General features: G+C 37.9%; 1 protein-coding gene across 4 annotated transcripts in view; it reads right to left on the bottom strand.

The window, feature by feature from the left end:
- vps13a (vacuolar protein sorting 13 homolog A) overlaps window positions 1-23,735 on the bottom strand; it is a 345,233-nt gene that overhangs the window by 52,071 nt on the left and 269,427 nt on the right. For 3 of the 4 annotated variants that reach the window (XM_073070330.1, XM_073070344.1, XM_073070338.1), the window contains exons 59-67: window positions 19,810-19,921; window positions 18,459-18,572; window positions 15,598-15,740; window positions 11,008-11,089; window positions 10,771-10,884; window positions 7,365-7,440; window positions 4,943-5,106; window positions 2,089-2,134; window positions 1,883-2,006 (exon numbers count right to left, since the gene is read on the bottom strand). In XM_073070330.1, the coding sequence (XP_072926431.1) occupies window positions 1,883-2,006; window positions 2,089-2,134; window positions 4,943-5,106; window positions 7,365-7,440; window positions 10,771-10,884; window positions 11,008-11,089; window positions 15,598-15,740; window positions 18,459-18,572; window positions 19,810-19,921 (975 nt within the window). Of the gene's footprint in view, window positions 1-1,882; window positions 2,007-2,088; window positions 2,135-4,942; window positions 5,107-7,364; window positions 7,441-10,770; window positions 10,885-11,007; window positions 11,090-15,593; window positions 15,741-18,458; window positions 18,573-19,809; window positions 19,922-23,735 lie in introns of those variants that run through there. The other variant, XR_012101939.1, reaches the window with a different exon arrangement.

Below are 23,735 nucleotides of genomic sequence, written 5' to 3'. Positions count from 1 at the left end.
AGTTTTCACCGAATCCCACAAGGCAACAGTGCCAACCAACAGGGCACCATGCCGCCCATTTTATTTTATTATTCATCCTGCCCAAACCCATGTGATCACCCGGGGGAAAAAAACCGAGTTGCCAATTGAGGAGAAAAAATCTGGAAAATTCCTCTCCGACCCATCCAGGCTATCGAAAACTGGTCCAGGAGATCACATGGCTGATCTAAACCTAGTCTCATGTCCACTTACCTGCTCGCTCACCATATCCCCAATGCCATTTTTATCCAGGAAAATGTCTATCTCCGTTTTGAATTTATTGAGTGTAGTAGCTTCCACAGCTCTCTGGGGCAGTAAATTCCACAGCCCCACTACCCTCTGAGTGAAGAAATTTCTCCGCATCTCAGTCCTGGAACGGCATCCCCTTATTTTAAGATTATGCCCCCTAGTCCTAGTTTCACCCATCATTGGGAACATTCTCCCCGCATCCACCCGATCAAGCCCCTTCACAATCTTATATGTTTCAATAAGATCGCCTCTCATTCTTCGGAACTCCAATGAGTAGAGTCCCAATCTACTCAACCTCTCATACATCAACCCACCCATCCCCGGAATTAAGAACTATCTTAAGAAATCAGTTAAGGAACATTGTCACTACCTGGTGAAGCTTTGCATGTTCTATTATTGAAAGTAAGTAATAGTAATGGCAGAAACATTCACCAAACTTCAATAAAGAATTTATATGGAATATACAAATATATTTGGGGAAAAGTAGTTTTCATTAGAACACAAAAGATAACAAGAAATGAAAAGAATTTTAAAAGAATAAGCAATGAATAAACACTTTAATTTGAGGCTGAATTAGTAAAAGGGGGAGAAAGAATGATGTACAACTATCAGACCCAGGCGAGGAATTTAAAAAAAGAAATGGTTTCACTCACTCCTTATTACAAATGCCAAAAAAATCATTGCAGTCAGATTCACAACTCAACTCACAAAGAATGATGCCATAAGAAGATTAATAAAAATATAAAGGTTCATTTGGAAATTTCCTCTCATATTATCACATTCCAGTTGATTCAATCTGCTTCTTATTATCCATTCAGTTTAATTGAGATGTCCACAACCTTAGTACTGCAGAGTTACAACTGTTCCCTGCTATGATCTGAATGGATATTGAGTCATTCATTTTTAAACTATTTCATGTGTGTGATGAAAACTGCCCAGCGGATTATCAGCACCCAATTGCCCACCATTGAGAACGTTTACCATAAATGCTGCCTGGGCAGGGCGAAAAGCATTATCAAGAATGCATCTCACCCTAACCATGGACTTTTTACACTCCTCCCACCGGGTAGGCGCTACAGGAGCCTCCACTCCCGCACCAGCAGGCACAGGAAGAGCTTCTTCTCTGAGGCTGTGACCCTGCTGAAACTCACATCACAGCGCTAAGCAGTATTACGCCCATATTGTACTGTCTCAGTACTTTTATATTTGTGTGCTGTAGCACTTACTTTTTATTCGCAGTTATTTTATAAATAACACTATTTGCATTTCTGGTTAGGTGCTAACTCCATTTCATTGGCTTTGTATCTGTACTCAGCACAATGACAACAAAGTTGAATCAATCTAATCTAATTTCAGTAAATGAACTATAAACTACTTCAGTGGGGGAAAGCCAGATGATAATTGCCCTGTTGTCTTTCAGGAATAAAGGTAAAGACAAAATCCAATTCCATCCTGTTTTCTCTTTGAGAAGTAAGAGAACATAAATATAACATATTTATTCTCAAACACAGAAAAAAATACAAAACTTTACTATAGTTTTGGAAATGTAGAAAATACAACTATCTAAAAGTCTTTTAAAGCAGAGCAATACACATAAGTTTAGGAAATACTTTACCTTTTTATCCCTTGAAAAGTGCTGCTGGCCAAGTCTATAATGCCTCCAGCAGGTCTTGCCACTGCTCCAACCAGGCCTTTGCCAATTCCCTTAAAAAAACCAGCTGCACCTTCCTTCTGTGCACCTACAAAATTAAATTTACAATTTCATTTTACTATAAATACCAATACTTTAAGTTGAAGTTACCACAGAATTTTGCTTTTTACCTTTGATTGGCTTTGTCACTATTCCAGTGATTCCACTGACAAAACCCTAATAAGATACATGAAAAAAAATCACTGTCAGTCCATTTTGAACATACTTCCCATTGTGAATATTACAGCGTTATACTAAAGCACAGATGAAAACCACCAATTTGAACTACTGTATGTAAAGTAACAAACAGTCAAAAGAAACAGAACTGTAAGCATCTATGTGGTCCAATTAACTGCTCACATTGCTAGGGTTATTTGGGAAACGGGTTGTACAGTAGCACAGCAGTTAGTACAATCGCTTTACAGCACCAGCGATCACTGATCAGGATTTTATTCCTGTTACTGTCTAAAAGGAGTTTGTATGCTTTCCCCATGACTTTGTGCGCTTCCTTCAGGTGCTCCAGTTTCCTTTCACATTCTAAGCCACGTGATTAGGGTTAGTGAGTAATGGGAATGCTATGCCGGTACTGGAAGTGTGGCAACAATTGCAAGCTGCCCCCAGCGTAATCCTTGGACTGTGCTGGTCATACAAAACGACACATTTCACTGTTTGAGTCGATGTTCCGATGTGACATCTTACAAATAATACTAGTCTTAAAACAAAGAAAATCCTTATCTTTAGAGTAAAGATTCAGAAGTATGGAATAATATTAATTCAATAAATATACTTTAAATGCAACCACTGAACATTTGCAGAACATTTTCAAACTTTTGGTTTGTAAAACACCTGACAATGATAAAATAAATGAAGAAACTTGCTCTCCTGTACAGACGTCTGACTATTTAAGCCATCTTATTCTTCTATCCAATGTGACTGACTCCTACCTTCCCTGCTAAACTGGTCTAACAACCTATTTAATTGTACAAAATTTCTCAAAAAAGAATAAGATTAAACATAGACATACTGCATCTTGGTATGAGTTACGGTGTCACCAGGCAAGTACCCTTCCTAATCTGACTAACTGGTTGGTAATATTAATTGTTGTCAACTAGGTTAATTATCTTCTGGACTAGTTAAATACATACTGTACATAGAATCATGCCTCTTAAACAACATCACATCAGGACAAAACTAGCACCTGAGCTACACTGTAGATCAAATCAAATTATGGGTTTCAAGAATTTGCATTTACAGAGTTTGAAAGGAGGCAAAGCAAACTAGAAATCAGATAGTCAATAACTGGTTCATTTTCTTTTACCGTCTGTAGGACGGGATCAAACAACTAATCATCAAATGATTAAAATTAAGTTACAACTGAGGCCACTGGTAAAATAAGGATTGGGACAACTAACTTATCAAAAGGTGAGGAGCCATCTTCAACTAACATTAAGTTAGGTGAGAGCTAGCTAGATCACAGAAATAACCATGATACTTAGAGATAATTTATGAGGATATTATCAGAGAATCATATGAACAAGTAGAGAACCACTGGACAGGGATAGCTTGTTATCAAATTATGAACCCATTTATTTTGGTGGAGAAATTGGCAACTAAAGGACATATAGTTAAGTCAATTGGCAGAAGAATTAGAGGAAAGCAATATCCTGAGATTAGCAGGAATCTGGAATTTACTGTCTGAAAGAGTTGAGGAGAACAAACTATTGTATTTCAAACAAATTTATTAAGTTCTTCATTTGATGGTATAGATACAGTATAGATGGGAGAAGAAAGCTGGAAAGGAACACCAACATTAAATGAGTGAATAAAACATATGAAGTTGTATAGGGGGCATAAGAGACAACTTCCCTACATTTATAATGAAAAGAAACTAAAACTGATGAAAGAGTACAGATATTTAAGGAACCAAACAATGAAAACCTACTTATGGATCGGAACAATAATTAAACTAATGGACTATTTATTACCTTTTATTTCAAGAGTGCTGAAATAAAAACAAAACTTATGGTAGTCAGACTTCATTTAGAGTAATCTTAAAATCTGCACATTGCAGTTGTAGGGGGCTTATTATGGCATTATAGTCACTGTAGGATTAATGCACGAGAATAATAATCATTAAAATATGAGAACACGGTACATTGATAAGGTTTGTACTTTCTGTGGAGAAGTTATATAATCAAGCGGGTAGGAAATATAACTGAATGTATGAAGTGATTAATGATTTTAATGGGTAGAGAGAGAGAGAGAGAAACAATTGACTCGAAAGGCAAGTATGGAACAAGAATAGAGTCAACCCTAAAATCATAGCTTACTGATTGAGGAATGATAACAGAAGTAATTATTTACAAAACCCTAGCAACAAATCTACAAATTTACACCCCAAAATAAGGAAATTGACAGGTTTTATGTAACATATTATATTTAAAGTTACCAAGAAAATAATGGAGTAAAGATATAGATCAATCCTGATCTAACTGAAAGGCTTTAATATACTTGGGAGTGAATTACCTATTTTACATACTTGGATAGGTATAATTTGTTTCCTTGTACACATTCCATATTTTTCAGAAGAATATATCTAAACCAAAAAATGAAATTACAAGTGCAGATTGTACAAACTAGTCTGTATTCCCTAGAATAGGAAACATTTAGCAATAGCTTGATTACAATTTGAAATAATTGAAGGAGCTAACAGGTAAATTAGGACAAACTATCCCTGCTGGTTTGGGTGTCAGGAATTGAAACATAATATAAGTCAAAGCCGGGCATTATACTTAAAGACCAATACACTAAAAGTGCAGAAGAGGTTTAAAAGAATTGTCTTAAATCTGAAAATGAAGTACGAAAGGATATGGGGCAAGGAAAAGTTTTACTTTATGGACTTGTAGAATTGAGTTTGAGAGAATAAACAGCCTTTTGCCCGGGTTAGGTATTCACTGTTAGAAAAATTATTTCAGCAAATGTTACCGATACTAAGCCTTTTCCTCCACGTGTAATTCCTTCTTTAATTCCACTTGGCTGCTTATTCATGGCCTCTCTACGTCTCTGCTGGTATTCTTCATCCATCGTTATAGCAGCTACACCTTTTGCCATTGCACCAGTTATCCTAGATGCAGCACCTGCAATACCACCTGCAGGGAGAATTTAAAATTAGTATAAGAAAACTTCTTCAATATTTTTGAAATTTCTCTCTTTAGGCAAATCTTCCATTAAACCAAAATGTAAGAAATCAAATGTTTCCAAATTGAGGTTCCAAGGTTCTAAATCTCAAGAGCCAAAAATGGATCTCTAACTTAACAAATAAAAGATTTTTTTAAAGCAATTACTTTTGATAAAGTGGTGGGAAAAGTTTGTTTTAATCCTATTCACGTGGACAGTGGATGTTGTTAGGAATATTGGTATTTACCGTAATATCCTTTTTTTGCAAGGAAGTTGGTTGCATTCAATGCCTTTGGCAGTGGAGAAGCAAAATGCAAATTGGGTAAATGCTTTGTGAAGCAGGTATGTCCAGTCTGAAGGAATGATCCCAAGCTTACTGTTGCTTGCCACTTTAATATTCCACTTTCACTCTGATCTTTTTGCTTGTGGCCTCCTGCACTGTTAACAACAAGGCCAATGCAAGCTTGTGGAACAACACCTTATCTAAGCAATTCCAGTGTCAATATCAAACTTAGCATTTTTCACAGGCTGACTCTTTCTGTCAGTGTTTTTCAAATGTCGCATTTTCTGCCTGTCATCATTTTGGTTGTTTTTCCAATTCTAGTTGTATAGTTTAGACTACCGAGCAGGCCTCAGTCATGCTACTACAGTATATTACAAAGACAAATAAGTTTATAACTGTTCCCATTAACCAATTTAGGTTCACCACATCAGGGATATTACCTTTGTTTACCTGATTGCTCTCCTATAGAGCCACAGAACATTACAGCACAGAAACAGGCCTTTTGGCCCTTCTTGGCTGTGCTAAACCATTTTTCTGTCTAGTCCCTCTGACCTGCACCTGGACCATATCCCTCCATACACCTCTCATCCGTGCACCTGTCCAAATTTTTCTTAAATGTTAGAAGTGAGCCCGCATTTACCACTTCATCTGGCAGTTCATTCCACACTCCCACCACTCTCTGTGTGAAGAAGCCCCCACCCAATGTTCCCTTTAAACTTTTCCCCCTTCACCTTTAACCCATGTCCTCTTTTTTTTTCTCCCATAGCCTCAGTGGAAAAAGCCTGCTTGTATTCACTCTATCTATACCCATCATAATTTTATATATGGTCATTACTGGCAGAAACTAACATGTTTTTCTTTATGCAATCCTGAACAATGGTCCCAGACCTGAAATATTAGTTGTTTCATTTCCCTTACGTGCTACTTCACTAATTTAACAACTATGCTCCAATAACATTAATAGTGCAACGGTACCTTGCGGCTTCTGAACTAAGCTGCAACTAATGAAGACCAACACACCATATGCCTTCTTAACAGAGTTCTGGGTGCCACTGTTCCTGAGGAGACTTTGGATTGCATAGTGGGAGAGGGATTTCAAAAGAAGTGAGTGGGGGGGGGGAAGTGAGGACATTCTGCACAGCACAGTTCTCGAGGAGATGTTGGATTGTTTCTAAGTAGGCACTAAGTAAACGCCAATAAAGAAAAATTAGATTTAAGCAGAGAGGCCATTCTGGGAGCAGCCATTGTCTGAATGGGCTGGTGTTCAGGCTTTGGTCATAAGAGGCTTCAGTGAGGACTGGTGAAGGCTATAGGTAGAACTTTTTTTGTTTAAATCTTTCTTATTGCACAGCTAGAGCCATGGAGATGACAAGCAGGATACTGGAATGCTCCTCTTGTATAATATGGGAAGGCAGGGAGATCTCCAGTGCCCCTAATGACTACACCTGGACAAACAGGGAGGTAGTTACATCCAAGTTGCGTGACTCAGGCAACTGAGTGACCGTCAGGTGTGGGGAAGGGGATAGGTAGCCAGTGTAGAGAACCCCTGTAGCTGTTTTCCCTCAACACTAGGAATATCACATTTGATACTGTTGGGGAAGGGAGTTGATCTAGAAGAGGAAAGTCACAGCAGTCATTTCTTCAGAAGGAAATGGGGGTGAGACTAGGTGAGCTGTAACAATAAGGGATTCAATGGTTAGAGGAACAAACAGGTGGTTCTGTGGACGAGAATGAGATTCTCAGATTGTATGTTGCCTCCCAGGTGCCAGAGTCAGGGGCATCTCGGATCAAGTCCATAGTCAAGAGTCATCTCTGTTGGTGTCAGACTTGAGTGACATAAAAATCACATCAAATAAGGATAATGTAACAATGTAAACATTTTTCAAAACCAGAAGGAAATCTTCAAAAGAGTCATTCTGAGGACTTGGACAATTTACATTCACATACCAACAGCACCACCAACTAAAGCCTTTACACCCAAGGCCATTCCTTCCACAAATTCTTCAGGTCCTTGAATCGCTCCCTATGGAAAAAAAAAGGATGACTTAAAAAGTTCCAGCTTAAAGGCCTGAATTATGTTCTATGAGTTACAGTAAGACCCGTGTCACAGTCAGAATTATACTGCACAGAAATAAAATCTTCACCCCAACTCATTCATAGTGACCAAATTGTCTATCTGAGCTAGTCCCATTTATATCTCTGTTTATCACATACCCTCTGCACATTTTCTATTTAGCACTGTAATTGTACCTGCCTTTATCACTTCCTGAAGTGATATGAGGCAGCTTTCACATACCCATGACCCCCTGTGACCGAAATTATCACTCAGGTCTCCTTCATATCCTTCCATTCTCACTTTAAATCTATACACTCTAGTTTTAGGCTCCCATTGACCATTCACCTTATCAATGCCCATCATCATTTTATAAACTTCTACAAGGTCACCTCTTAGCTTCCTACACTCCAAGGGAAAAAGGCCCCAGCTTATCCAGTCTCTCCTTACAACTCGAGTGGATATACCTCAATCCCATCTGCCCTATGCCGTCCCGTGGATTTTACATGTTTTAATAAGATCAGCCCATATTCTTCTAAACGCCAAAGAATATAGATCTAATTTCTTAAGCCACTCATGATAGAACGACCCTTTAATCAGCAAAGCAAATCTCTTGAACTGATAGGAATCAGGAAACCCTACCATGTATGTACCTTGGCAATCAATTGCCAGTTAGTTTCTCAGAAGAAGAATGTGTTCAAAGTTCTGCTCCAAGGAGCAGCTACCAGGTTGGGATCAGTTCAGCAGTCAGTGGAAAATATAAGCATTGACTAAATGAATGAGAAACATCGTTTATAACACAAAACAGCCCAGTCACTGCCTTCACATTGTTGACCTTAAACTTCATTCTCATCCAGTATCAAAGCAACATCATCAGATGGCAGTAACTCATCAAATCCTCAATTGTACTGCTTGGAACTATAAAGCAGATGACACTTGCATACATTAACTTTCAAGCCGGTCTTCAAGTCATAACACATCTCCTACTTAGAAATCTACTTTCCCCTCTCCTGTTTGCAAGAGCTGTATTACTCTGCTGTTCCACACTACAAACATTGCAATGAGCCAGGAAAATAGCATGCAAGCATGATATATAAATGCTGAAATGCCAACAATGTTTCATTGTGGGTGATGGGCACAGAACACCCACTGTCTCCAGAGAGACAACTGCCATATTACCATCCCTTAGTTATCAATCATCTTAGTATCTCCACCTGTACAAATAATCAAAGCCAAGTCAAAACAAATCAAAATGCATTTTAATTCCTTGTTCCTCATTTATCATCGCCTGGGTCTGCAAATGTCCATTTTGTTTTTAAACTTAGCCAAAAGAGTACCATTTTTGATAGCCAATAATACTTGTTACAGCTTTGACATTTTCCAATTTGTCAAAAAAATGATTTTATGAAATTTCTGAAAAAACTTTTTCTCAAAAAATTAGAACACATTACAAAAGTATGCAAGTATTTTGCTTGAATATTGGATCATCTTAAGGCAAAGTGAAGGTCACTGAAAAATTAGTAGCCTACTGTTAAACAACACTAATATTTTAAAATATGAATACATTGGATTCCAGTTTATTGGGCCATTGGTTAATCAGGGCAGCCATTTATTTGGGACAACTCAATGAACAAAACAGCCGGGATCCTCTTTGTTTATTTAGGCCACTATGCCTGATTAATTGGGGCAGGTGACTGTTGCTGAGCAATTTCTAACTAGTATCATATTTTGCGCACACGTGTGTGGCCATTAGACAATACATCATGCTTAGAGTGATCAGCATTTTAAATATCCTCACTTGCGTGTGTTTGTGTTCAAAAAGCAGTGATTTTTGTCACTGACTACTGTCAAGAAATAAGAAGTAAGAAAACTTGCACTGCGGTTTCAAGCATTCAGGTTTGGAGATGCCAGAAACAGCTGGGAGTGAAAAATCGAACAATTTCACAATTTCAACAAGTTAGGAACTGTGAGGAATTTGAAGGTACCAATAACCATCTTGAATGTTACAATGAAAATGCAGATTTGGAGTATGCAATCGTCCAAAGCATTTTATGAAAGCAGCCCATTACCTGCACTAGATGTCTGTGCTGATTTTGTTCATTTTGAAGTTCAAAGTAAATTTATTAACAAAGTACATACATGTCACCATATACAACCCTGAGATTCATTTTCTTGCAGACATACTCAATAAATCTATATCAGAATAACCAATGAAAGACTGCACGAATTTGGGCATTCATCCTGTGTGCAAAAGACAACAAAAAGTGCAAATACAAAAGAAATAATAATAATAGAAGTTCACCAAGTTTTAGATGTCTTGCTAAATCGTTGCAAAATTCCAAAACAGTAGTGGTGCTGCTGTGCTTTCATCATAATTGCACTTACATTTTAGATTCACGACAGGCCCTTTGAAATTATAACATCGAGAAATTTAAAGTTGTTGTCCCTCTCCATGTCTTATTCCATGAAAAGAACCGGTTCATGGACCTCCAGTTTCCTCCTCCTGAAGTCAATAGTCAGTTCTTTGGATTTGCTGACTTTGAGTAAGAGGTTGTTGTGGTACCACTCAGCCAGATTTTCAATTTCCCTCCTATATACTGACTCGTCACCATCTTCGATTCGGCCAATGACAGTGGTGTTGTCAGCAAGCTTAAATATGGCATTGGATTTGCTTAGCCACACAGTCATAAGTGCAAAGTGAGTAGAGCAAGGGGCTAGGCACACAGTCTTATGGTATATCTGTGCTGCTGTTGATTATGGAGGAGATGTTGTTGCCAATCTGAAAAGACTGGGGTCTGCCAGTGAGGAAATCGAGGATCCAATTTCACAAGGATGCATTGAGGTCAAGGTCTTGAAAATTAGTTTTGAGAAGATGATAGTTGATTTATAGTCAAAAGAACACAGTAGATGAATTCCCCCATTGATAACTATTAGGAACCAATACACAGTTTTATAAGTACTGTAGAATCATTGGGAGTGTTCTAATTTGTTCTGTATTTTATTTAATTAATAATTTGTTACTCAATTAAATGGTAGTTTGTTTTTTTTATTCCTTTTAACTATGTCCATGAAACTGCAGCTAATTAGCACAGTTGCTTAATTGGGCCAAATTGTACTTGAGTGTCCCAATGAACTAGAATCCACTGTATTAGCTGTCATTACTAATAAATGAATTTGAAAACAGTAATATTTGTAGATGGATTTATTTCCATTTAAACTTCCTGCCAAAGAATATACCGGTATGTGCTATACAATATTTAGAATACATGTTAAATTGTTTGAAAGAAATTGCAATCTGACCTGATAAGGTTCATAGAAAAATGCTCCTACTCCTTCTGATATATCTCTGATTAACCCAAAAGGATTGCCCAAAACATCAAGTCCAAGAACAAGGACATATAACTGTTTGATTGCCTGGAGAGAGGGAAGAGAATAATTTAAAGACTTCATTTTCATGGAGGAAAAGAACTTGTTGAGCAATAGTATTATTGGTTACTCAAAACAAAGATGAGAAATTACATAAAATATAGAACACACCTGTTTAGAATAATGTCGGATGACCTCCCATTGAAGCTGTTGTGTAGTATAAAATTGATGCTGGATTTCAAGACATGCAAGCCTGCAAAGAGCATCATAATTTAGACCATAAGACCATAAGATATAAGAGCAGAATTAGGCCAATTAGCCTATCACGTCTGCTCCACCATTTCATCATGGCTGACCCACTTCCCCCCACAGCTCCAGTCTCTTGCCTTCTCCCCTATCCCTTCATGCCCTGACTAATCAAGAACCTATCAACTTCTGCCATAAATATACCCAATAACTTGGCCTCCATAGCCCTCTGCAGCAAAGAATTCAGCAAATTCACCACTCTGGCGAAAGAATTTTCTCCTCATCTAAAAGGATGCCCTCCATTCTGAGGTTGTGTCCTCTGGTCTTAGATTTCCCCCACCATATGAAACATTCTCTCTGCATTGTTTATGTAAGAACATTTTAATTAAATACATTTAATTAAAATAATCAAATTTATTTAACTAATCATTCTTTTTGTGGTAGTTTCTCATTAAAATTAGGGAACATAATGCATGGAGAGTTGAAAGTTCAGAACTTTCCCCAATTTCTTCAAATAAATAATTTATTCTTAAATATCTTTGAAGAATTAAAAACCTGAGATACTTAGCCTCAAATAGTGAAAGCAAGTAAGAAAAAGTCTAACAAACTGTACTGTGTAGAACTTAGAGGCTGGCTGATGAGCCAGGGATGGAAGACAATTCACTGTGCCTGACAGCTCAGATCCCAGTATTTAATGGGAAAGCAGTACATGAGGCAGAATAAATCAAAGGCATTATCAGACTGCAGCTTGTAATTATAGCTGATGTTAACAAATGAAAATAAAGTATTTTTGGGGGTTCTTAGTGAGATCTGTTTGTGAATATCTGAAGCTTTTGTCAGATCACTGATGTTAGAAGATTACACTTGCGAATATTGCAAAATATCACAATTTTTGGAGAAGCAGGATAATTACAATCAACAGCTTTCAAGGTTTTCCCTTATTTAACATCATTTGTACATATTCAAGAAATTCAGTTCAGTTTCAGTGTTGAGATGAACACTGACCACTTCACCATTGATACCACTTGGCAAAGGAGAAAAAAAACACTCCAGAAAATAGAGAAAGATTGTGCTTGCTGATAATCACATTGAATGCCTGTATTTATTATAATAGATCAATCATGGGTATTCTTGTCTAAACCAAAGACTGAAATATTACCAGCTCTATTTTGATTCAAGTGTACTTAAGAGGCTAATTTTTCCCAGAGTAAAGTCCACCAAAGACTAATCCAATCTGACCTGTACTTCCTCAACAGCCTGCTCCAATCTTCTTACTGTTTTTCAACCAAGCTCAAGAAAATAACCATCATGGACTTAGTCTATAATTAGGTTTAATTCCTAAGTATTCTATATGTTGAAAATTCATAGAGAATTTTAATAGTTATGTCCAATAAATTAAGTTAGCACACAGTCAACCAACTCATCTTAGTTGATTCAGTACTTCAAATTCCTTTAATTTTTGTTGCATCTAAAAATCTATACATAATGATTTAAAATATATTAATTGAAAATTCATAGACTTCCAACAAAAATTTTTTTCCAAAATTCATACAATCTTCTTAGCAAACAGTAGGTCTACTCCATAGAAGTTTGAGGAAATTTGGTATGTCACCAAGGACTCTTAGTTGCATGGTGGAGAGCATTCAGACTGGTTGTATCACAGCCTGATATGGAGTTTCCGATGCACAGAATTGCAAGTTCTGTTGTAGAATCAGCCAGGTACATTACAAGAGCATTCCTTCCCACCAGAGAACATCTTCAAGAGATGGTACCTGAAGGCGACAGCAACATATCCTCTTCTCACTACTACCATCAGGGAGAAGGTCTTGGAGTCACAAGATCTCACTCAAGGATTTAGAAGCAGATTCCCCTCTGCCATTAGACTTTTGAGCAGACCATGAACTACCCCATTATTAACTTCCCCCTTCTAGTTATTTTGCAACTTACAGTACAGGCAGTCCCCGAGTTACGAACGTCCGACTTACGGACAACTCGTACTTACGAACTGAGGAAGGAGAACGCCGTCTGCCATTTTAAGCCAGATTGCGACGCCATCTGCCATTTTAAGTCGGATCGCGACGCCGTCCGCCATTTTAAGTTGTTGCCGTTGTCACTGTGTTGAATGTTTAACTTTGTATTTGGCTTAAATTTTTCTTAGTAAGATTCACCCTGACCCCGCCCTCCCGTTCCGGTTAGCTGGTGGTGCAGTCAGATCAGCACCGGGCTAGAGAATGGAGGTTCCTGAGTTTGATTTAGTGACAGACCGCTCCCGTGCCGGGTTGATTAACGATCCAGTGACTCCCGTATCATCCGTGCCGGGTTGATGTAGAGCTCGCAACTCGACCTTGTAAAAAAAAAACACTGCCACCTCCAGTTTAAATTCTCATTCGGAATATTGTGGAGGATCAAATACCCAAACCCAGCACAGCCCCCACTTGTCCCATTTAACCTGTCCCAGTGCGGTGCAGTTTAGCACCCGGGGAATTCATTGCTGTGGTCCTTAGGACCCAGTGGACCTCGGGAGCCGGCGCAGGTCAGGACCTGCCGCCCGCAGTGTTTCTGCTCCATTGACGGGAAGTGATCGCGATTGAAAATAAAGTGGAAATAACAAAGCGTTTGGAAAGAGGTGGAACGCCATCGGTCATTGGAAAAGTGTCAGGCTACAGTCGGTCAACGATCAGAACAATCTTAAAGGATAACAGATAAAGTGAGAATAATGGAGCATGTGAAATGCCCTGCCCCAATGAAAGCTACAATTATTACTAAGCAACGCAGTGGTTTAATTATTGGAATACATACGTTTCCTAAGTGTTTTATATGCATAGAAAGGTAAAATATATACTATATACTAAGATAAACGTTTGACTAACTGACGTTAAATAATACCAGATGCACTTGTTCCGACTTACATACAAATCCGACTTAAAGACGGACTCAGGAACGGAACTCACACGTAACCCGAGGACTGCCTGTAATTTTATGTCTTTGCACTGCATAGCTGCCACCCAAAAATAAATTTTACATCATATAATAGTGATAGTAAACACTGATTTTGAAATTTCTCGTCTGTTCAAAATGGCTAACATTTTATCCTAACCCTCCATCTGCTGGATTGCCCAGTTGAAACAAAATTTATTTGACATTTACCTTGTCAAACATCACAGAACTTGCTACATCTTAATTAGAAACTATTTCAAAGGTCTTGTCCAATCTTGTCTATCTGTTGAACAGCACAGAACCCTTATACCAGGAATCAGTGCATTGAATGTACACCGTGACACCAAGTATAACTGTTCTTTGACATGGAGTTCAAAACTGTATGCTGTATTCCAAGTACTCAAAGCCTTGAACAGCAGTAGCAAAATGTTTTCATATTTGTACTCCACATTTTTACAAAAAAAAAGAGGGTGACTTGCACACTTACGTTTGGCATTTCAGTAAAAGAGCATCTGCTAAATTAGCAACATTTAAAAAACAAATAGTCTTATCAAGGTTAACCTTTCATAATGACATTTTCACATCATTCATGCATGTTTTCTTTTAAAAACTGAGTATCATGACAACAGACTATCCCATGTGCTACATATCAACAAACTTGGATATATCACTCATCTTTTCCACCTAAACCATTAGTATATATGTTAAGGCTGAGGGCTCAGGATTGGCATGCAAGTAGTTATGGAATATTACCCTGAAAATGATTGGTCTATTCCTGTTTTTGTGTGCTAATATACCATACCCAAACCTGTGAGCACTTATTCCACAACATAGTTTTCCCTCCACACTTCCTTCAGTGTTCCTTTTGAAAGATAATCACTAATGCATTTATTATCAAACTCTCTTGAGAGCTTGGACACAGGTGAAAAGGTCCAAGCTATTGTTACTTGTCCAGTTTCAATTGATCCACTATTTTTTCAATGCTTTCTCTATGCCAGTTTATTGACCAACTTCATTCTGTCATCAGACCCTTGATTACCATCTATTTTTTAAGACAGATAAATGTCAATTTTAAAATAAAAATTTTCGAGCAGATGCAAGACCTTATTTTACAAATTTGTGTGTAAACAGCTAGGCGAAGTTCAAGCTACGTAAAGTTATAGTTGTAAATTGCAGATGATAGGGCACAGAACAGAGAACAAAAGGAAGGTCTATGTTGAAATAGTGATATTGAAGGATCATGCAATTGGAATAGTGGGATTAGTTGAAATTGGTGGTAAAGGTCAGTGTGGATTGTCAGCATGAAAAGATGACAAGACATCTGCAACACATCTCCACAGTAACTTTTACCACCAATTTCAGCTGGTCTCACTATTCCAATTGTATGACCCTTCAATGCCTAGATTAGTTGATTAAGCATTAAAAGTTGCAGCATAATCTCATAATCCATTGAATTTGCAAGGATTTTTCAAAGACCCTAGTTTAAAACAATTTCTTGCTTTCATAAATAAATCTGCATAAGGTAAGCTGCTTTTGCAAGTATTAAACTTTATAAAGTAAAAGTATTACTATACCTACTTGAAGACAACATCTTGTACATCAGTGAGAGTTGCTCCAATGCTTTTTAACAAAAGATTCAGAGATTGGATCGGGACCAATTCTGTTTCTTGCTGCTTGTTACTTTCTTCACTTCCCGAACTGATAGAAAAACTCAGATGTAGCTACAGAAACAGATTAGATTAAAACAGTGATAATCAAAGCTACTTCTGGACAATCATATAAAATAACAAATGAATATATCATGCAGATAGCATCTGTAGTGAGAGAAAGAGAGAATGGGTTGAATTATGCTTACACTACCCAGTGATTCCATTGACAACTGTTAGTTTGATCTAGTGTATCTATTTGTGTGTTGTGGACTTTAGTGCATGAACTACAGAATATGCAGGAACTCTATACAAAAGCATCATACAGACACACTTCATATCTGCTCTCTCAGCTTAATGCCTACTATGTCCCCATCCATCAAAATGGGCTGGCTAACAATTAAAAAGTTTCACTATATTTCTCTCCATCTTTGTTTTCAATTCATTAATAAAAGCTTAATGTGTTTTTTTAAACTTTTTTTAAATTGTTAGATCTATTCAATTGTTCTTAAATGCTTCTCATTGAAGACATTAAAAAAAGTGAAACCATTTCTGGGGGCGATGGGCTCTGGATGCTTTATGCTTAAGCCTACACTCAGTTCATCGGGCAAGACATTGACTATAAAAGTTGTGGAAGTCATATTACAGCTCTGTCTACTTAAACCATATTTGGAACAATGTGTGTAGATCTCCCTGCCATATTACAGAAAGGATGTGGAAGTTTAGCAGAGGGGCAGAAGAATTTACCAGGATGTTGCTTGGATGAAAGTGTATTAGCTGCAAGGAGAAAAAAAAGGATAACCACAAATAGGCTTATCAGAATGTTGAAGGTTGAGGGCCTATCACTATAAGTGTACTGTATAAAATTAAGAGTTGGATAGAACAGGTAGTTAGAGTCAATTTGCCCAGGGTGGAAATGTCATACTAGAGGGTATTGATATTATATGAGAAGCTGAAATTTAAGGGAGAAGTGCAAAGCAAGTATTGTATTTAAAACGCAGAGCGGATAGTTGCCTAGTACATGCAAGTGGTAGAAGGAAATACATCGTAACATTTAAGAGGCATTTACATAGAACTTAGAATATAAACATTACAGCGCAGTACAGGCCCTTTAGCCCACAATGTTGTGCTGAACTTTTAAACTACTCGAAGATCAATCTGTCTTCCACAGCTCTCCATTTTTCTATCAAGCATGTGCTTATCTAACAGTTTCTTATATGCCAATTAAAATTAAGTGCCAATACTGATGCCAAGTTATACTAACTGTCATCATCCATACCCTTTCATTCTCCTCATGTTCATGTGTCTACTCTCATCCTCTGGCTGGAAGCGGTAGGTGGTGGGTTTGGAAGGTGCAGCCTAATGAATCTTGGTGAGTTGGTGTAATGCGATCTGTAGGTGGTATAAGTTTTGTCAATCACCTTCGCTCTGTCTGCCGTAAGAGGCAGCATTTCCTAGTGTCCATTCATTTTAATTCTACTTCCCATTCCAATTCTGACTTGTCAGTCTATGACCCTCTCTACCACCATGATGAACCCAAACTCAGGATGGAGGAGCAACACCTCATCGATTTCCCCAACTTCTGATAATTTCTCCCCCTTCTCTCTTTTTCCATTTCCCATTTACCCCTTTTCATCTACTCACCTGTCCATCACCTCCTAATTTCTCTCCCACTCCCTTTCTCCAATGCTCCACTGCCTTCTCCAATCAGATCCCTTCTTCTTCAGTCCTTTACCTTTTCCATCTTTCTCCTTACCTGGTCTCATCTAATTCCTGCCAGTTTGTACTCCTCCCCTCCCCCACCTTCTTATTCCAGCTTCTGCCCCCTTCCAGTCCTGATGAAGGGTGTCGGCCCACATATTTATTCCCCTCCATATTTGTTTCCTGATCTGCTGAGTTCCTCCAGCAATTTTGTGTCTGGCTCTGGATTTCCAGCATCTGTAGAATCTCTTGTGCAGATGGTACAAAATGCTACTCCTGTGGAGTGAATGACTGGTGGTGAATGGATGGCAGTGTCCTGTATGGTGTCAAACTTCTGGAGTGTTGTTGAAGCTGCCCTCTTCCAGGCAAGTGGTGAGTGTCGCATCACATTCCCCAATTAAAGCTTATAGGTGGTAGACAGGCTTTGGGGAGTAAGGGGGTGAATTACTCACTGCAGGATTCCCACCCTTTGACTTTTTTCTGATGCCAACTGTGTATGAGGCTCAGTGATAACCCTCAGGATACTGATAATGAGTACCTCAATGATGGCAATAGGATAGAATGTCAAGGAACATCACTGAACTGGATAGCTCAGATAAACATAAACAAATTGGAAAGATGGATGCAAAGCACATGCAGGCAGATGGGATTAATTAGACTGAAATGATGGTCAGTGCAAACATAGTACGCTAAAGACCTTGTTCAAGTCCTATTCTATATCTGTGTTGACTCAATGAGTTAGATTTAAAGCCTTTTCTACAAAAGATTTTCTGAGATATGTACCAAATGACGTAACCAAAGTCAGCTGAGTAAAAGTAACCTCAATTTTGCTATTATCTGCGAGTACAAAAAACGCCAACATAATAGAGCAATTATAAACATGTAGCAAATGGATCAAGTAAATATGTATAATTTAGCAATTATAAACATGGAATAGTGTTCCATCTACTATACCAAATCAGTTTTACGTTGAGAGACTTAAATAAAAATCCAGTATTAGCAATGTTCCGCAAAAATAAACTTTAATTTATAAAACTATATCATCACATAAATATATATTAATTTTCTAGTAAGCAGTTAAAACATACTTACCTTGATAGGAGAAATATGGAAATATTCATATAGACTGATAGGTGAAGTGTCATTGGCAGATTCAGTCAACAGTTCTGTTTGAACATACTCAAGGTCTTTTTTAAATAGCTCCAGCTTAATAAAATAAAAGTATTCAAACATGTTTCAATTATGATGATACAGATTAAAATTGAATTATTTTATTTGTTAATTAATCTTTGAATAATGTCTTTTTTTTAACTATAGGATTTTATTATGTTAGGAGTTGACCGCCATTACCTTAATGCACTCAGTGGTAATACCAACAACCCACAGTAAGTAAATAACAGTTGAAATTGTAAAATTTCCAAATCTATCTCCTTGGGTGGCAATCTAGATATAGGATCTCAGAATACTCTCAGGGGTTTGGTGGCTGAAATCTTATACAGGAAGCTGCAGGCCACCATTTTAGTTACTACTTTGTTACCTGAATTCACTAGCCTCAGAAAACTCAACAAGAAGAAGATCAGAAGGACAAAAAAGGTTAATGCAAACAGAATAATTCTAGCAGTTTACAGAGTGCAAGCACCCAAAGAGCAGAGTATTTAGTTTAGCCCGTATTTTCAATGAACCCAGTGAATTAAAAGACAACATTTTAAACAGAGCTTCTTTCTCCAGCACTATCAATAGCAGTGCACTACATTGCACAAATTACATTCCCAAGTCATTTTTATTTGCTTTGCCAATCATCTTTATTCTGTGTTCCATAATCTGTGACACATCTGCAAATAGGAAGTTTTGTGCAATCTACTTATTACAAACCTGTGAGTATTTCTAAATACCTCCTTGTAACCTTAAATATTAAAAGATAACTAGATCATAGTTAGATTATAATGTTTAAATCTGGTTGTGATCTGTACTAAAATATCCAGGCATTGGAGGTAATGGAAAGGAAAATCAAACTGACTTAAGCAATCTAAGCTGTGACAAAAGGTTACCGATTCTGAAATTGTTCATTAAAGAGGGAATTCCAGTTAATACATTCTCTATTTGACAGAAAAATTACCCTAATATAGCACAAGTTGTCCACATTTTAACCAAAGTACAAGGTTTGAATTGGTTAGAGAAAACAAACTGTTCAGATTCCATGAAGAGTGGTGAGCATGGGGAATGGATGACAGATGAAGCCAGATAGTCCAAGAAAGCAAAAAATAATTCATTTTGAGGAGAGTTAGGTGGACTCAGCCTGTTCACCTCACTCCTTTTCCAGAAATTCATTCTCCACTAATCTGTAGGAATATTGCAGGAAAAGTAAAAAGGACATGAAAGTGAATTATTAATTATTCCATCTGTTTTATTCTTAGTTTAGAGATTACATATGCTGTCATTTTACCTGTTGTTCTGCAATAACTGTATCTGTTGATTGGGTGAAGAGTTCCATGAGGGCATAAAGAAAACCAAGATCCAGCTTTAGATCCATTTCTTGAATTAACACTACAAAATATCTGTTTCAAAAAGGTAAAAAAGTAAGAAAATTGAATTACAATTAATCACTAGTTAAAACCAATCCTACCATTGTATAAATAAAAATTTATACAAGTGTGAATCCCTGCAGCATCTGATGACCCTGTAATATCTGTATCTGAGGGCGATGTCAGAACATTTTTCAGAAGGGTGAACCCTCGCAGGACACTACAAACCTATTCCAACTAACTGACTTGTGTTCAAGTACAGTCGGCCCTCCTTATCTGCGGTGGATTGTTTCCGGGACCCCCTGCAGGTACTAAAAAACACGGATGCTCAAGTCCCTTATTTAACCTGTCTCAGTGTGGTGGACTTTAGGACCCAGCGGAGCCCCGGACCTTATTTAACCCGTCTTAGTGCGGTTGGCTTTAGGACCCGGTGGGGCTCTGAATGCGCAGTGTTTCTGTTCACAAAAATAATCATGATCACGATTGAAAATAAAGTGGAAATAATAAAGCGATCAGAAAGAGGTGAAACGCCATCGGTCACTGGAAAAGCATTAGGCTACAATCGGTCAACGATCCGAACAATTTTAAAGGATAAAATGAGAAAGTCCATTCCCCAATGAAAGTTACAATTATTACTCAGCAACACAGTGGTTTAATTATTGAAATACATACGTTTCTTAAGTGTTTTAAATGCATAGAAAGGTAAAATATGTACTATATACTAAGACAAACATTTGACTTACTGACGCTAAATAATACTGGATGCACCTGCTCTGACTTACTTAGTAAGAGAAATTCAGTTTTTTTCTGGATCCTGATCCGTGGTAACATCCTCCTGTATACTTTAAACATCTCTAGATTACTTATAATACCTAATGCAATGTAAATAGTTGTTATACTGCACTGTTTAGGGAATAATGACAAGAAAAAAAGTCTGTACATGCTCAAACAACAAGTGCTGGAGAGAACACTTCCAGGTTTTCCCGATTCACATTTGGTTGAATCCGCGTATGCGGAACCCGCGGATAAAGAGGCCGACTGTACATCTTCATGAACTGCTGCAGTTAGAGATTTCCACCTGCTTCAAAAGGGTATTAATCATACCGGTGCTCAAGAAAAGCAAGGTAAGAAGCCTCAACGACTAACACCCAGTAGCACTCACATCCACTGTGATGAAGTGCTTTGAGAGGTTGCTCATGGCTAGAATTAACTCCTGTTCAAACAATAACCTGGACCCATTGCAATTTGCCTACCACCACAATAGGTCTACAGCAGATGCAATCTCACTGAGCCTCCACTCAGCCTTGGACCTGGATATCAGCAATAACTATGTCAGGCTGCTGTTTATTGAGTACAGCTCAGCATTTAACGCTATCATTCTCTCAGTACTAATTAATAAGCTTTAAAACCTGGGCCTCTGTACCTCCCTCTGCAACTGGACTCTTGACCTTCTTATCAGGAGACCACAGTCAGTGCGGAAATGAAATAATCTTTCTTCCTCACTGACGATCAACACCATTACATCTGTCTGGTACTCTGGTCAGTGAACCCTTTTACTATTTCTCTTCAACAGCTCTCTTCAATTGCTGAAAACATCTATTCCTGTTACATTTTTCTTATAATGCAGATTTCATTCATTTCCAGTCTTCATTCCCCATATGTATACTTTTCGTATGTTGTCTGCTTGATATTAGGGAAAAAAGGATTTTATCATAGTACTGAGAGAAGAGCTAAATGGAAAATTAAAACTATCAAAAGGAAACATTCTTATGAATACAAGACTTGCTCATATACTCTTAATCAAATCAGAATCGTTTATCACTGGCATGTGTCAAGAAATTTGTTAACTTAGCAGCAGCAGTTCATTGCTATATGGAATATAGAAGAAAGAATAAAAATAATTAATAAGTTACAGCACACGTATAATGAATAGATTAAAAATCGTGTAAAAACAGAAATAATATATATTAAAAGAGTGAGGTAGTGCTCGTGAGATCAATATCCATTTAGGAATCGTATGGCAGAGTGAAAGAAGCTGTTCCTGAATTGCTGAGTGTGTGCCTTCAGGCTTCTGTACCTCCTATCTGATAGTAACAGGGAGAAATGGGCATGCCCTGGGTGTTGGGGTCCTTAATAATGGATGCTTCCTTTCTGAGACACTGCTCCTTGAAAATGTCCTGGGTACCTTGTAGGCTAGAATCTAAGATGGAGCTGACTAAACTCACGACCCTCTGCAGCTTCTTTTGGTCCTGTGCAGTAGCCTCCCTTCCCCATACCAGACAGTGATACAGCCCATCAGAATGCTCTCCACTGTACATCTATAGAAGTTTTTGAGTATATTTGTTCACATACCAAATCTCTTCAGACTCTGAATGAAGTATAGCTGCAGTCTTGCCTTCTTTATACTTCATTGATATGTTGGGACCAGGTTAGATCCTCAGAGATCTTGACACTCAGAAACTTGAAACTGCTCACTCTCTCCACTTCCGATCCCTCTATGAGGATTGGTACGTGTTCCGTCTTAACGTTCCTGAAGTCCACAATCAGCTTGTTTGTCTTATTGATGTTGCGTGCAAGGTGGTTGCTGCGACACCACTCCACTAACTGGTACATCTCACTCCTGTATGCCCTCGCGTTTCCATCTGAGATTTTACTAACAACGGTTGTACCACCAGCAAATTCATAAATGGTATCTGAGCTATGCCTAGCCACACAGTCATGCATATAGAGAGAGTAGAGCAGTGGGCTGAGCACACACCCCGAGGTGCATCAATGTTGACCATCAGTGAGGAGGAGATATCACCAATCCGCACAGATTGTGGTCTTCTGGTTAGGAAGCTGAGGATCCAATTACAGAGGGAGGTACAGAGGCCCAGGTTCTGTAACTTCTCAATCAGGATTGTGGGAATGATGATGTTAAATACTAAGCTACAGTCAATGAACATCATCCTGACATAGGTGTTTGTATTGTCTAAGTGGTCTAAGGCCGTGTGAAGAGAGATTTAGATTATGTCTGCCGTTGACCTATTGTAGTTATAGGCAAATGGCAGTGGGTTCCGGTCCTTGCTGAGGCAGGAGTTAAGTCTAGTCATGACTAATCTCTCAAAGCATTTCATCACTGTAGAAGTGAGTGCTACTGGGCGATTAAAAGGCTAAGGGTTTAAGCCTTGACCAAGGACTAGAATTTGTAAGTTAAGCTGACAAGGGAAATTGGCTGAAATAGGCATAGAACTATCACTTTGTAGAGGTTCCATTCTTCCACAATAATGTAAGAAAATGTGAGGCACAAGCACTTTCTCTAAACAAATCAGTTTTCAGTCCAAGGAGCCTCATTACACAGTAGTTAGCCAGCAGTAACTATACTTAGAAAACAGATTAGAGATTGCGAATTGCGCAAAGATCATTTAGTATGTAACAATGTGCAATACAGAAAAAAAATCTTTGTAACAACTACGTACTTTTAATTATTAAGCATCTGGGTTTCAGCAATAGGTGATGAAAGTAGCAAGCATACTTTGTTAAAAAAGAATTAAATAAAGGATAAACTTCTAAGTCACCACCTGAACTTTATCAGGCAAGTAGCACAGCCATGTTTTTCACTGTCCCTGTAAGTTAATGCACTTGTGTACAAGACAATAAATTTGACTCTGTCTTTAACAGTGATTTCACTATTTCTGGGAAGATTTTAAAAATTAAATATTCACTTTGAATTTCAGTTTTAGCAGAGTGCCATGAAACCACAACGTGCCTTGACCTCAAAGCCCAACACTTCTTGAAACTGATCTTTGGTCCATGAAAAACACCAGTGACCTGCTTGATTCACACAATGAAAGTTATTTCTACATTT

This window comes from Hemitrygon akajei, chromosome 2, assembly GCF_048418815.1.
Source record: "Hemitrygon akajei chromosome 2, sHemAka1.3, whole genome shotgun sequence".
Lineage (NCBI taxonomy): Eukaryota > Metazoa > Chordata > Chondrichthyes > Myliobatiformes > Dasyatidae > Hemitrygon > Hemitrygon akajei.
Note: the sequence above shows the minus strand (reverse complement) of the source record. Positions and strands in the feature narration are given on the sequence as shown.